Source organism: Quercus robur, chromosome 6 (genome assembly GCF_932294415.1).
Source record: "Quercus robur chromosome 6, dhQueRobu3.1, whole genome shotgun sequence".
In the NCBI taxonomy this organism is placed as follows: domain Eukaryota; kingdom Viridiplantae; phylum Streptophyta; class Magnoliopsida; order Fagales; family Fagaceae; genus Quercus; species Quercus robur.
In genome coordinates this window covers 38464265-38478586 of record NC_065539.1, presented here as the reverse complement: position 1 = coordinate 38478586, position 14322 = coordinate 38464265, and the positions used below count along the sequence as shown (strand labels likewise).

Below are 14322 nucleotides of genomic sequence, written 5' to 3'. Positions count from 1 at the left end.
ATTTTTCTCTTTTCTTTTCTCCTTCTCTCCCTATTTCCAAATTAAACATACACGACAGATTTGATTTCTTTTATTTTCTTTCTCATTTCCTTTCTATTATTCATTTCCCTTCTCTTCTCTTCCCTTGTTTGTAACCTAATAAAGCCTAAAATATAAAACTATGCAAAGACTGACATTTAATAACACACACAAAAAATTCAAAACTAAACAAAACCAAATAGTAGTACGTGATAATATAAAACAAATCTTTAACACAAATACCCTAGTCTAATCCCTGTTATGTTGGGAATGGGTTCCCTTCCCTAAGAAGCTCATCAAGTAGATCTAATAGCCTATATTTCAGAAGATTAATGACATGTTTGATGGTGGCACTTGAAAACTATTTTGTGTGATTTAAATGTTGAAAAATATGAGTCCTAACAAGTATCTGTAATGGATTCATTCATAATAGAGTCACTAACATTAATGCTGGCTGTCAACCTATCACAACCTTCCTTGGTTCTCCTAGTTTAGGATTAGCTGTGAACAAAAGATATGACACTAAGTATTGACACAAGTAGTGTTGTCAGCTTGATTTGGCATAGGTGTTAAATTTGTTTATGAAATTTGCTTGCATAATGTTAATTGACATGCTCTTCCTTGTTTAATTAAAGGCTTTTTTGTACTTTTTGTTATCCAAAAGTTATCAATAAGTGTCAAGAACCTTGTAGTTCAACTAGTTAACATTACTTAGACCTTAGTGTTTGCAATGGAAACATTCAGGATTCAAAAAATCTCTCCTCCCCCATTATTGCTATTGAATTATATATAATAAAAAATTTTAAAAAAGGTTCATCAATAAACTGGCCATGTTTGACTTAATTCTAGACTAGGCTTCAAGTAATTTGTTGTCCTTGTTTAGCTTGTAAAAGTTGTTGGCTCGAGTAACCTTTTTATTCCAATGTCCAAACTAGTGTAGATGTAATTTACGTTCTAAAACCCAAAATGTAGAGTTATAGCTTCTAAAGCTCAAAATAAATGTGCGTCATAGATTCATAAAGTCTAAAATATGTAGAGAGAGGACATGATCATAAAAGCCCAATCTCTAATAAGAACACATGGATCATTAAGCTCAATCCAGGATTTAGAGATGTGATTCATAAAACTATTTCGTAAGGTGAAGTAATTTTGATTTGTCAGTCAAGCCGCACGTTCAATATAGAGAATAGATGAGCTCAAGGAACACACCGTAAAATGAAGATGACAAGGTTTGAGTCTGAGACCAATTTTGCATAATGAAAATATGAAGGATATCATACCAATACACGTATATCGAATTATACAGACATCGAAGTTTTTATTTTAAAATTCCGTACACTACATACCTTTTCTTTTTTGTATGTGATGGATTATACAAATGAGTGGTAAATAGCTGAGAGAGTGATTTTTTTTTTTTTTTTTGGGTGAAAAAATCAATACTTTAACAAAATTGATATTTTAACCAATAACATACATGATACCACATTTAAAATTTTAAATTGCACATTGTTTATTTATTTATTTATTTTTTTGTTGGCATGTCTCAAATCTGGCTATGATGTGTATCATTTTTTATTCTATGAAGGCACCAATCAACATTTCTTTTCTCTATTTTTTTTTTATCCTTTTTTTCTAGATGAATTTATTGTACTAGTATTTATATAGTTTAAACAAAAGGTCACACAAAAACATCGACATAAGAAAGCCCAAACCAACATATCATATCATAGGTTCCAATGAAATTTCTACATAACAAGAATAAAGTGCATGTCTACACTTGCTAGACTTGTTAGTAGTTTAACAGTTTGGATGGAAGATGTTCTACTTCTACCATATTATAATTTTATAATATTAGTCGAAATAACTGAATTTTCTTAATAGAGTCTATTGCTCTCAAAAAAAAAAAAAGTGTTGCTTGTATATGTTCATAGGTAAAGACAGGCATGGAATACGGACACTACATAAGTGCATTAATTAACATGAACATATCCAACTAGTAGCTATAGGAATATAGGATAGAAATAGCAGCAAATGGTATGAATAATAATAATAATAATAATAATAATAATAATAACAATTAGCCTAGTGTGTCGATGATAACTTAAAAGTCTGCTGAACCAATTAGATTTATTGACACCTTCAAATTAAAAGATAGTTCATGTTAGAGTTATGGTAAAAAGAGTAGGTTGTTATTAGCTTAATGGAATGCTCTCAAGAGGAAGAAGACATGTTAGCTACCAAAAAACTCAAAGATCACCATGATATGTCCAACACCCCAGCTAGGGAAGTACTCAACGTTGGCCCTTCTCTGGGAAACTATAACGAAAAGCTCATGGGAGCGATTCCTGGAGCATTTGAACAGGCCTTTGGGCTTCAAGGTATCATGCAAGAGGAAGAGGAGTCTGATATTGATGAAGAGCCAACTTACAAAGGATAGGCATCTGTTTCGTTCTCTAGGGAAGATAAAGCAAGGATGAGAGCCCTATGATCGTCTGCTATTATTGTAAAAACTTATGGTAGAAACGTTGGTTTTTCATTTTTATCTTCCAAGATTCGCAGCTTATGGAATCCTTCTGGCAAGCTAGACTGCATTGATCTAGGGCATGATTATTTCTTGATCAAGTTTGACTGTCCGCAAGATTTAGACAAAGTTTTCAAGGGTAAGCCTTGGTTCATTGGCCAACAGTTTCTTGCTATTCGACAATGGGAATCAAAGTTCAAAGTCTCAACTGCCTCACTCTCGTCGGTGGCTATTTGGATAAGGCTTTCGGTGCTTCCCATCGAATTTCATGAGCCGAGAGCCCTCTTGAAGATTGGCCAAGTAATAGGTCTTATTTTACGTACTGATTCTCAAACAACTTCCAATGTTAGGGGTCGTTTCGCTAGACTATGTGTTCAAGTGAACCTTGATAAACCCTTGATTAATACTATTCAAATTGGCAAAATGGCCCAGATGGTGCAATATGAAGGTCTGAACTTTTTTTTTTTTTTTTTTTTGCTCATGGACGTATTGGTCACCGAAAGGAGTCCTGTGCTTATCTAATTAGAGAACAACCTGCCCAGGACTCTCATAAAGTCATGCCTAATAGTGCTTCTCCTTCCCTAGAATCGTCAGAAGTTATCCTTAGCTCTACTTCTGAAGACAAGACATATGGGGAGTGGATGGTGGTGAGTAGAAGGAAAGGAAAGGCACATCAAGGGACCCCTAGTTTGCCTTTGGAGAAAAGCTCTAATGGAGATGTCACATCTGAAGAAAAAGCTGGTGAGCTTGCGTCTAACGCCTAACCTAGCTGTAGGGAAGGGAAAAGAAAAATCTTGGGCCCCACACCCAAACTGATCACAATCCCTATTGATAAGTATAAAAAAGCTATCCCTAGAAAGACTGGTAATGGGAAAAATTCAAGTCCCAAGGGAAGAAGAGCCAAATCTAGAGGCATCCCTGTCCAATCGTTTGGTGATCCTTCCTAGAAAATTTTGAACCTGCCCCCTCGAGCTTTTAATTTTTCAACTAGATCAAATCATAATATTGCTTACCCAACCCCTCATCATCTTAGAGTGCCCAAGCTCTACCCACCCCTCACACTACCTCCATAGCTAACCAAGAACCCTCCTCAGGAGCGCTAGGCAACGATGGGAAATATTCATTGGGTGAAGCTCCTCCAGTTCTCTGCTCCCAAGATTAAGCATACAATTCTAACCAAGTGCATAAAGGGGAACCTGGGAGTATGTAAACACACGGTAACTCTGTTCTCAGAAATGATAAGGGCGAAGTCCCTGTTGAGGCAAGCATGGAGCTTAAGGGCTATAGGGGATAGATCTTCCCCTATTTGTTTTGATTCCACCACCAATCCTTTTCCAACAATGAATATTCTTACTTGGAATTGTAGAGGTGCACTTAAGCCCTCCTTCAGACAGACTATTTTGGACCTTGTGAACTGCCATCACCCTATTATCATGGTTATTACAGAAACTTGCATGAGTGGAGATAGAGCTAAAAGTATTATGGCTTTTTTTCCTTTTGATGGAGCCATGTGCTCTAATACCATTAGCTTCGCTGGAGGCATTTGGTTGCTTTGGTGGTCTGACCTGGTTCAAGTGGAAGTGTTATCCACCACCGAGTAGGAAATTCATGCCCTTATTCGGGTAAGCTCTCATCCTTTTTCTTGGATTCTTAGTGCTATTTATGCTAGTCCTAGACTTTGTGAGGGACTTGTTTTATGGGATAATTTGAAACTTCTTGCTGGCCTACATAACTTCCCATGGGCCTTAATGGGAGATTTTAACAAAGTAGTGAATGAACATCAGAAGTTTGGGGGTAATCCTGTTAGCCAAAGAAGAATTAGACCATATGTGGATTGTATGAATTTTTGTGGTATGCTTGATTTACAGTTTTTTGGGCTAAATTATACTTGGACTAATAAGAGAGGCTTGGCTGACTAACTTAATCCAGCTTAGGTTGGACAGATGCTGGGCTAATCCTAGTTGGAAATCTCTTTTCTCGGAGGCTAATGTTACTCACTTAGCTCGAGTAAACTCTGACCATTGTCCTCTTCTTTTGAATCTATCTCCTCCTCCTCCTTCAAGCTCTAATAGACCTTTTCGCTTCCAACCCATGTGGATGAGTCACCATGATTTTCCCAGAGTGGTTAATGAAGCTTGGGGGTTAGGGACCTCAATCTCCCAATGGCAGTTGATGAATTTACTCATTAAAGCTAAAGCTTGTAATAGGGAAATTTTTGGTAATGTCTTTGCTAATAAGAGACGTACTCTTGCTCGAATTTTAGGCAACCAGGGAGCTATTGCTAACCATCCTAATCATTTTCTTTTAGAACTCCAAGCCTAACTTTCGGATGAGTTCAATCAAATCCTCCAATGGGAAAAGGATTTATGGGTTACGAAGGCAAGGTCTAATTGGATTATGCATGGGGAGAGGAATACTTCCTTTTTCCATTTAACTTCGCTAATTAGAAGAAGTTTTAACAATATCACTTGTATTGAAAATGAATATGGTATCTTAACCCACGACATGGAGGAAGTTAAAAGTTTGTTTTTGGATGGGTTTAAGTCCTTATACCAAACTGAGATGGTTTCTAGTAGTATATTCAATCAAATTGACCCGAGGTGGTGTGTTCAAATAACCCAGGCAGATGCTGAAACCCTAATTCTCCCTCCAGGGCCTGATGGTATTCATGCCAGCTTCTTCCAAAGGTTCTGGGGGAATGTTGGTGATTCTGTTGAGTATGAAATCAAGCAGATTTTTCTTGATAGAAAAATCCCCCCTATCTTAATCAAACCTTGATAGCTCTCATTCCTAAGCAAGATGGCCAGACCTCTATTGGCCATTTTGGGCCCATTAGTCTTTGTAACTCTATCTACAAGATTTTGTCTAAAATTATTGTTCATAGACTCAAACACCTTATTCCTACTCTTGTTTCCCCACTTCAATCAGCCTTTATGGCAGGAAGAAGAAGTTCTAACAATGTCATCATAGCTCGGGAACTCATCCATTCTCCGAAAAGGAGAAAAGGGAGGGAAGGATTTATGGTGATTAAAATCTACCTTGAGAAAGCTTACGACAGATTAGAGTATAGTTTCATTAGGATGGTCCTAGATCATTTTGGTTTTCCAAAAAATTTATCAGAGCTTATTCTTAGCTGCATTTCTACATCCTCTACCTCCCTTTTGTTTAATTGTACTAAACTAGAAGCTTTCTCTCCTTCAAGAGGTATTAGATAGGGAGACCATATATCTGCTTATATTTTTCTTCTTTGCATCGAATACTTGAGCTCTCTTATCACCAAGAGTTGTGAAAGTAGAGAATGGACTGTTGTTAAGGCTTCTCAGGGTGGCCCTGGGTTTTCTCATGTTTTCCTTGCTGATGACGTACATGCTTTTATTTGCTAAGGTAAATACCAGGAACAGTGAGGCTATTTTGGGGGTCCTTGATAGTTTTTGTGGGATTTCTGGCCAGAAAATCAGCAAAGGCAAGTCTCGTATTGTTTATTCCCCTAATGTGGATGCCCAAACTAAAATTTCTATTTGTAACAAGTTGGGAATTCAAGCCACCTGCGAGATTGGGAGATATCTTGGGTTTCCTATTTTTCATAAGGGTTGTAATTGTAGCGCTTTCTACTTTGTTATTGACAAAGTCCAATCTAAGTTGGCCAAGTGGAAAGCCAAAGTATTATCCCTTGTAGGTAGACTTGTGCTTGTTAAATTTGCATCCACCCTATACCAGATTACTATATGCAATGCCATGCTCTCCTTGTTAAGACTTGTTTAGCTATCGATAAGATTCATAGAGATTTCCTTTGGGGCTCTACCCAAGATAAGAGAAAGTTGCATCTTGTTAACTGGAATACTCGCTCTCCCCAAACAGTATGGTGGCCTTGGTATTTTCCAAATGAGAGCTAAAAAATGAAGTTTTTCTTGCCAAACTTTGTCGAAGTTGCTAATAACCCCAAATCTTTGTGGGCAAAAATGCTCATTAAGAAATACCTTTCAAGTTCTTTTGTTGGTAGGAAAAAGAATGGTTCAATTATTTGGGCAGCATGTAAGAAAGGAGGCCCAATTTTTATGCAAGGCCTTAAATGGACCATTTATAATGGACGTTCTATAAATTTTTGGAAAGACTTTTGTCTTCCTTTGGGGCCTATTAGAAATCTGATTGAAGGACCTTTGTCTCTCCAAGAGGAAGCTCTCTCTGTTTGGGATGTTAAAGAAAATGGGATGGCTGTCCTTTCGTTAAGTCATTTCTGCCACTTCTTTTGCTAATAATCTTGAGCTTCAAGATTCCTCAGCTTGGGCTTTTTCTAATAATGGCTCCTTGAACCTTTGTACTTCTCCAATCTCTTGGGTCTGGAAAATCAAGTCGAATCCTTGAATTTTCTTCTTCTTTCGACTAGTCAACCACAATAGCATTCCCACATGTGAAGTCTTAGGTTTAAGAGGATTCACTCTTGACAGTTACTACCCGCTATGTATGGAGTGTTCTGAATCTATCATCCATGTGCTATGTGATTGTAAATATGCTAGGTTGTTTTGGACAAAGCTTGGTGTTCCCCATCCTCTTCTCAATTCCTTTTCTTTACCTCTTCTTGATTGGCTTAAGGCCAATGCTGTTAATTCTTTTTCCTCCAATCACTTAGGTGCACCTTGGGAGGTTCTTTTCCCTATGGGAATTTGTCATTTATGGCTGTAAAGAAATGCTTTTATTTTTAGATCAGGTGTGGTGGAGCAAACCTGATAGGTACTTGTGGGCAAAATTTTTGCTATTGGTCTAGGTAGTAAATCAAACCCTAGTAAAGCTGTCATTCAAGTGGCTTGGAAAAGGCCTCCCATGGGGTGGATTATCCTTAACATTGATGGGTCGGCAATGGGAAATCCTGGCAAAGCGAGATGTGGTGCCTTCTTCATAACTGTGAGGGAGAATGGTTAGGGGGCTTTGCGAGGGGTGTGGGGTTCACTACTAGCTATGTTGCGGAGCTTTGGGTGCTTGGTGATGGATTGAATCTTGCCTCCTCTTTAGGAATTGAGAACCTCATTGTTGAATTAGATGCTTTAGCTATTGTGCATCTGTTGAGAAACTCTGTTGCTAACTTTGCTTTGGAACCACTTTTATTTGACTGCATGAACCTATTGAGGACCTTTCCGAGGACTCAGATTGAGCATGTGTTTAGAGAGGCCAATCAATGTGCTGAAGCACTAGCCAAACTGGGTGCTAAGTTTTCTGCTATGTATGTTTCTTTTATTATCCCACCAGCAGTGGTGGTGAATCTGTTGGCTCTTGATAGAGCAGCAACATCTTGTAATAGATTGATTTCTATTTTCGATTAGTTTTTAAAATATTTTCCGTTTCACCCAAAAAAAAAAAAAAAATTTAAAATCCTGCTAGCACAAGTGTTGTAAGATTGTTGTGCTGTAGTATTACATTATTACTATTACTTATTCCTATGGGGCCTCCCATTGTTGGATATTTTTGACCTACAATAAAAGTAAATTGGGGACCTCAGCCCAAAACCTTCATCCCAATAGGCTGAGCCACCACAATAATAATACTTAAAAACAACCTATTAAGGACATTGTGCTACATAGTGTTAGCAAAAACTTGCAAATTCCTCTTTCACTTAATGAGTACATAATCCAATCACAAGAGATTAGTCTAGTGATTCCTAAAATTTTATGAAATAATGAGGTCTCAAGTTCAAAATTCAATTATTTTTAGTGACACCACTAGCACATGGCATTATACTGTAATGAATTTTTGGTTTTGGTCACGTGCCACCAAATAATCCATTTTAATATAATTATATCAAGTCCAATGCCCTTAAATTATCTTCTTCTTTTTTTCTTTTTTCTCTTTTTTTTTTCTTTTTTTTTAAAAAAAAAATTTCTGATGAGAATAATGATCTTAATTTCCTTGTATCTGATATATCAAGGATCTCAATTGAGATATGTGAAAACATGTCAATATTAAAAAAAAGTTAGAAACTTTACGAGAATAATGCAGACGTGACCTTGTGTTCTTCTATATCCATATATAGGAAGCGATGCAACTTATTGAAATAGAAGTACCAGGAAGCATAACTGCATGTCAATACTCATAAGCAACAGAGCAAATTAGAACAAAAACTAAAACGTGTAGAGTACATAACATGAACATAGCTCAATACAATGACTGAGAAGATAGCTAACGTAAGCAGTAGCTCTTATTTCTAAAGATTTAGCAATGCATTTAGTTGGCAGTTGGGGGTTTGTGGGGTGGCTTGTGCTCTGGTGGTGGCTTCTCTCCTTTACCCTTTGGTGGCTTGTGTTCTGGGAGTGGTTTCTCTTCCTTGTCATGTGGGGTTGGTGGCTTGTGTTTTGGTGGTGGCTTTTCTCCCTTTGGAGGAGGTTTGCCGTCAATGGAAGTAGACTCCAATAGAAGGTGTCCAGGGTGATGATCATGTGGTGGTGGCTTCTCTCCCTTACCTGGGGTTGTTGGTTTGTGTTCTGGCAATGGCTTCTCTTCCTTATTGAGTGAGGTTGGTGGCTTGTGTTTTGGGGGTGGCTTTTCTCCCTTAGGAGGTTTGTGCTCATGTTTGGGAGATTCATGGTGGTCAGCAAGTGAGGCAGTGCTTAGAAGCACCACTCCAAGGAGCAACACTAGGAAGTATTTGGTAGTAGTCATCTTTCGTCTTTGGATGGTTCAAAACAACAAGACTTCTTGGCCTTTTATAACGAATACTAGAGCCTATTACGTCAGATCCTTCGTCATTCAGCACTTAAAATGTACCCTACCATAGAAGCAGTTCAAAATCGAAATCATCTCTTCTTGTTTATTCAATTATTAATTTCTGGCGGTCCATATAGAGTTCAAATGTTTGACAATGTACCAAGGTTACTCCTGGTGAAGGCTAGTGACACGTAACGAATTTTGCTCTTATGCTTTCCATGCAACCATATCCCATAACATGCAATCTTAGAATCTTTTGACTTAATGCATAGTTCCTCAATTTTCTTACTTTGATTTTTTATATGCTAAACATATATATCATTCCCACAGAAACGAAAAAAAATCCATATATTGGTCACGTAATACGTATGTGGTCCACATCAAGACCTAACCGCAGGAAATGTAAGGAAAAAAAAACAAAAATAGTTGAATTTATCAAAAGGGTCATAGGTTTATATGATATATTGATGATTTTTTTTAGGGTGCGGTGGAGAAGCAAACCCATTATACATGACACATGTAATATAGAAGGGTTTTAATTGTTTCACACCACTTCGTACATTGTTGGTACAAATTATATATTTTTGTGGGTTAACTATAGACATTCTTGAAAGAAAGTGAATTTCTTATTTGATATCATGAAACAGTAATTTCCAATATTAGTGTATGTGTCGTTGGGCTGCAAGCTCGTTGAGGACTTTATGAATTTTCCACTTCTATTATTATCATCATTTTTTTTATCACATGGGATTAGAGTCCGATGATAATGCACAGTTTTTAGCAACTTTCCAAAAATTCAATAATAGTGCACAATGGTGTTTCTCCGATTCACACTTAGGATGGCGACTTTATTAATTACTACACATATTGCACCAGTGGTTAGAAGAAAGATGGAAACAAAACAAGTCATGTGATTACTATATACCAACCAATCAAACCTATTATAATTTTCATACTACTGGCCACCGCCAGCTGGGCTTAGTGAATTGATAAGTGTTAACCTTCAGTAGTTTATAAAGAAAATTAGAATAATCTAATGGGAGCAGAAATTAGACTTTAAACTATCATATAAAATATGTAGACACATGTATAAAAAAAAAAAAAAAAGATAATGTAATGAGTACATTAATGGAGGCAAATAATTATCTATTCACAAATGAGGGTGAAATGTTGAAATTACAGATACACTAACCACAAAATTTTTTTAGATAATTCACAGACAATGCTCCTTCTTGTCACGTCAGAGGTGGATGTCACATACGCATAGATCCCACCATGAGACCCACCCCTCATGTGAGAGAAAAGAGCATTGTTAGTACCTAAATATTTTCCACTGATCACGAGGCTCTTAACAAGTTCTATCTCATAAATAGATAATTAATTATTCACAATTTTTTTTTTTTTTTTTGAGAGAGAGAGAGAGAGTTAATTATTCACAAATGAGTGTGAACGGTTGGAATTCGCTAGTAATAATGTTACAAAAGAAAATCCTTCATGAACGGAATGGTTCTTTTACTTTAAGTATCTAGATTTTGGACTTTTTTGAGTATGAGCAAATCAATTACATTAGAGTGTAAGAGAGACACTCTTAAAAGTACAGCTAATTAATTTGAATTACCAATTTAAGAAACGGTTAGAAAATAAAGTCTATCTAGGAAGAGAAACACCTCTACCTTAGGACTTATCCTCATTTTTTTTTTAAAGGGGCTATTGTCTGGGACTAATGCGTTAATTTTTTTTTTTTTTTTTTAATGGAAATGGAGGTCTTATTTATTAGTTAATAGTTCATACATCACCAACAGTTGGCCATCAGGCACAAAGTCTATTAGTCTTGAGGCCTGCCGAATCCCTTACATAACAGACATATACAAAATTGGGACATGAGCTATAGACAAACAAAATGTGTTGTTGGTAAGTTCCCCGCTTCGCCAAAGCATCTGCGATTGCATTTGCTTCATGGTAAGTGTGAAGCACTTGCACCTCCCATTCCCAGTCCATGAGGTTCCTGCAATCACAAATTAAAGGTCTCATATTAGCAGGATAAGTTGCATTTTTCTCTGTTAACCAAGTTAGCACTATTGTAGAATCAAGCTCAAGTTGTATGAATTTAAATCCCAATGCCCAAGCTATTGCCAAACCCTATCTGACAGCTGCCAACCCTGCCATGTTATTTGATGCGAGTCCTAAATGAAGGGAGAAACTAGATATCCACTCACCCGAGCTATCCCGCAATAGGCCCCCGGCCCCTGCTAGTCCTAGATTACCTATTGCACTACCGTCAGTGTTGAGTTTAATATAGGGGTCAGGGGGCACATTCCACCGGATAAGGTACAGGATTCTAACCTAGCTTTGGTCACAAAGCCAGCCAAGAAGTAAAATTCTGTAGCTGCTTGCACAGAGGAATGAACAAGTCCATGCTGGGACCGAGATTGAGCTTGAAGATTCGTTCATTCCACTCTAACCATAAATTCCAGCAAAGGAAAGGGAAATAAATTTGCCATGGAAGTTTATGGGGCATAATAACTGCTACTGCAGTTGCATTATGTCGAAGCCACTTTTATAAAAGCATGTGGAAAAAGGCCAGGGGTAAGAGTCCCAAGGATTTGCCCAGGACTCTTTAGCCTAGGGATAGTCTCGTGATATGTGAATGGTCGTTTCCAGGGTATGACATCTAGGACACTGTCCATCCATATGGTGGGAGGTAATCGTTAAGAAATGTTTAGTGGGTAACCAGTTTTGCATAGTTTTCCAAAGAAAAATTTGAATCTTTTTTGGACAGTGAACAACCCAAATCCAGTTCCAAACCAGTTTATCCCAAGGCACTTGTTGTCTATGATAAAAAAAATTTAGAAGTAGATTTAACTGAACAAGTCCCATTGTTGTGGAGCCAGAGAAAAGTATCTGAGATTCTAGCAAAATGTGCCGCTAGAATACCCTAATTAAGTTGTTTAAGCTGGGGTGGGAGAGGAAAGGTGAGAGATTCAAAAGTCCAAGAGTGATTAGATCGCAACGAGCTAACCCTACGATCTTTATCATGGAAAGGGAGCGGACCTTCTACATAACTACAAAGGGTGCCTCGAGAGAGCCAAGAATCCTTCCAAATTTGAATTTTTTGGCCATCCCCTACAATCCAGCTCATTCCCTCATGTAACAATTTAATCCCTATCAAGAAGGCTGTCTAAATGTGAGACCTGCTCATGCTTCTGGTATTGTTAGACATCGTTGTGTGTAGGAAGTATTTGGCTTTAAGAACTTGAGCCCAAAGCGTGATAGGGTTAGTATAAAGGCACTAGGTCTAGTTCATAAGAATCACGTGATTTCTATGACGGGTGGATGTCAAACCCAGGCCGCCAGCCTCTTTAGGCAAAGTTACCGTCTCCCAATTAACCGTATGACAGCCTTTATGCTAAGCCGTGTCCCACCATAGGAATTGACAACTCATTTTATCCAACTAGTGACTAATTTTTTGAGGGAGAAACGTGGTTTGCATGATGTAAATGGGAATGGATGTCACAGCTGATTTTATAAGGGTGGCTTTGCCAACCATAGATAAATATTTAGCTTGCCAACCTTCAATTTTCATTTGAATTTTGTCCACTAAATATTGATAGGATGTAGCCGTTCAACTGGTAGTGAAAATGGGCGTCCCTAGATATGTACCTATGTGATCCGTAGTGGGAATACCAAATATGCCAGCCACTTGCTCTTTTCGATGCCTAGTAGTGTTGGGGGAAAACCATAGACGCGATTTAGTGACTCACAATTTGTCCAAAACAATCACAAAATTGTTGTAGGATTCAGCTTAAATTCTTACAGTCCTTGACCTTGGCTTGAGTAAATAGAAAGATGTCATCAGCGAAAAAAAAAATGCGAAAGGCGCACCCTCCCCCTGAAGCTAATAGGACGGAGAAGTCTTTAACAGGTAATGCATTAATTGGTTGCTCAATTTGTAATAGGTAATGGGCTAATGGGCCTTCAAGGGACTACCCTTTGTCATTGCAAAAATTAACTGTCATTGATGTCTTTCATGTATTTGTCCCAATTTTTAATAGGTAATGGGCTAGTCATATATGCCCTTAATTTTATTATTATTACTAGTCACTAACTCTTGCTATGCACAGAAACCTACCTATTTGTGAAGTAGACTAAAATAATTTTTATAAAATCCTAAATTGATTAAGAAACTACACAATTGCATGATTTGCTCTTGTATGACTTCAATTTGTGTTAAAATTTGATGAAAAAAACATTGCTTGAACGTGCAATGGCTTACAAAATATTTGTCAGACAATTTCAGATATTGTAAAAAAATAACTCAAAAATTCAAATGTTAAAAATTTTGAAAGACCAAAAAATATTAAAGAATCAGATGATTCTCTGCTAAAAAATTATTGAAACAAAAAAAAAAAATATATATATATATATATATATATATATGACTAAACAATAAAGAAATTTAAAAGAAAGATGGGTTATATTCAAAAAAATAATTTCAATTATTGCAAGCTTTTTTATCTTGTAACAAATAGCTAAAGAGAGTTTAGTGATTCATGTACGAAAATTACTTTTTAAAAATACATGAAAAACCATAAAATAATAATAATAATTTTTTTTAACAAAGTAGAGGAGAAGAAAATAACATAAAAAGTGAAAGTTCAATAAGTGTATGAAACACCTTGAACGTTTAGACCCCCAATTTAAAAATTACCAATCCAAGCTTAATATCAAACAATCAATGTGCGGAAAATGAACGTAAGCTTAATACATAATTGATAAACAATCTAAACCAAATAAATTCACATCCACAGTAGAAATTAAATGGAAAAGATTAAGGGAAGAGAGATGCAAACACAAGGACAACACTCGATGTGTTATTGAAGAGGAAACCGAAGCCCTAGGCGTAAAACCTCTCCGCCGCCCTCCAAGTGGTAAACAATCCACTAAAGAATGCAGTTGGGATACATGAACAGCAAAAGATCCTCCAAGCCTAATCTACCCAATGTAACTAAGCCCTCCAAGCTCCTACTCCAACGAGGTTACACCGAACCTATTTCCTCTTTAACTTGCCGGATTTCGCTACTTAACCATAG

The 14322-nt window shown here is 37.0% G+C and overlaps 1 protein-coding gene across 1 annotated transcript; it reads right to left on the bottom strand.

Moving 5' to 3' along the window:
- Nucleotides 1-8589: 8589 nt before the first annotated feature.
- Nucleotides 8590-9221, bottom strand: LOC126688676 (early nodulin-75-like). The gene has a single exon (XM_050383451.1). The coding sequence runs from the start codon at nt 9185-9187 to the stop codon at nt 8753-8755; it is 435 nt and encodes a 144-aa protein (XP_050239408.1). The 5' UTR covers nt 9188-9221; the 3' UTR covers nt 8590-8752.
- Nucleotides 9222-14322: the final 5101 nt, after the last annotated feature.

Excerpts from the sequence above, each read along its gene's own strand:
- LOC126688676 (XM_050383451.1), bottom strand. The coding sequence starts at position 9,187 with ATGACTACTACCAAATACTTCCTAGTGTTGCTCCTTGGAGTGGTGCTT.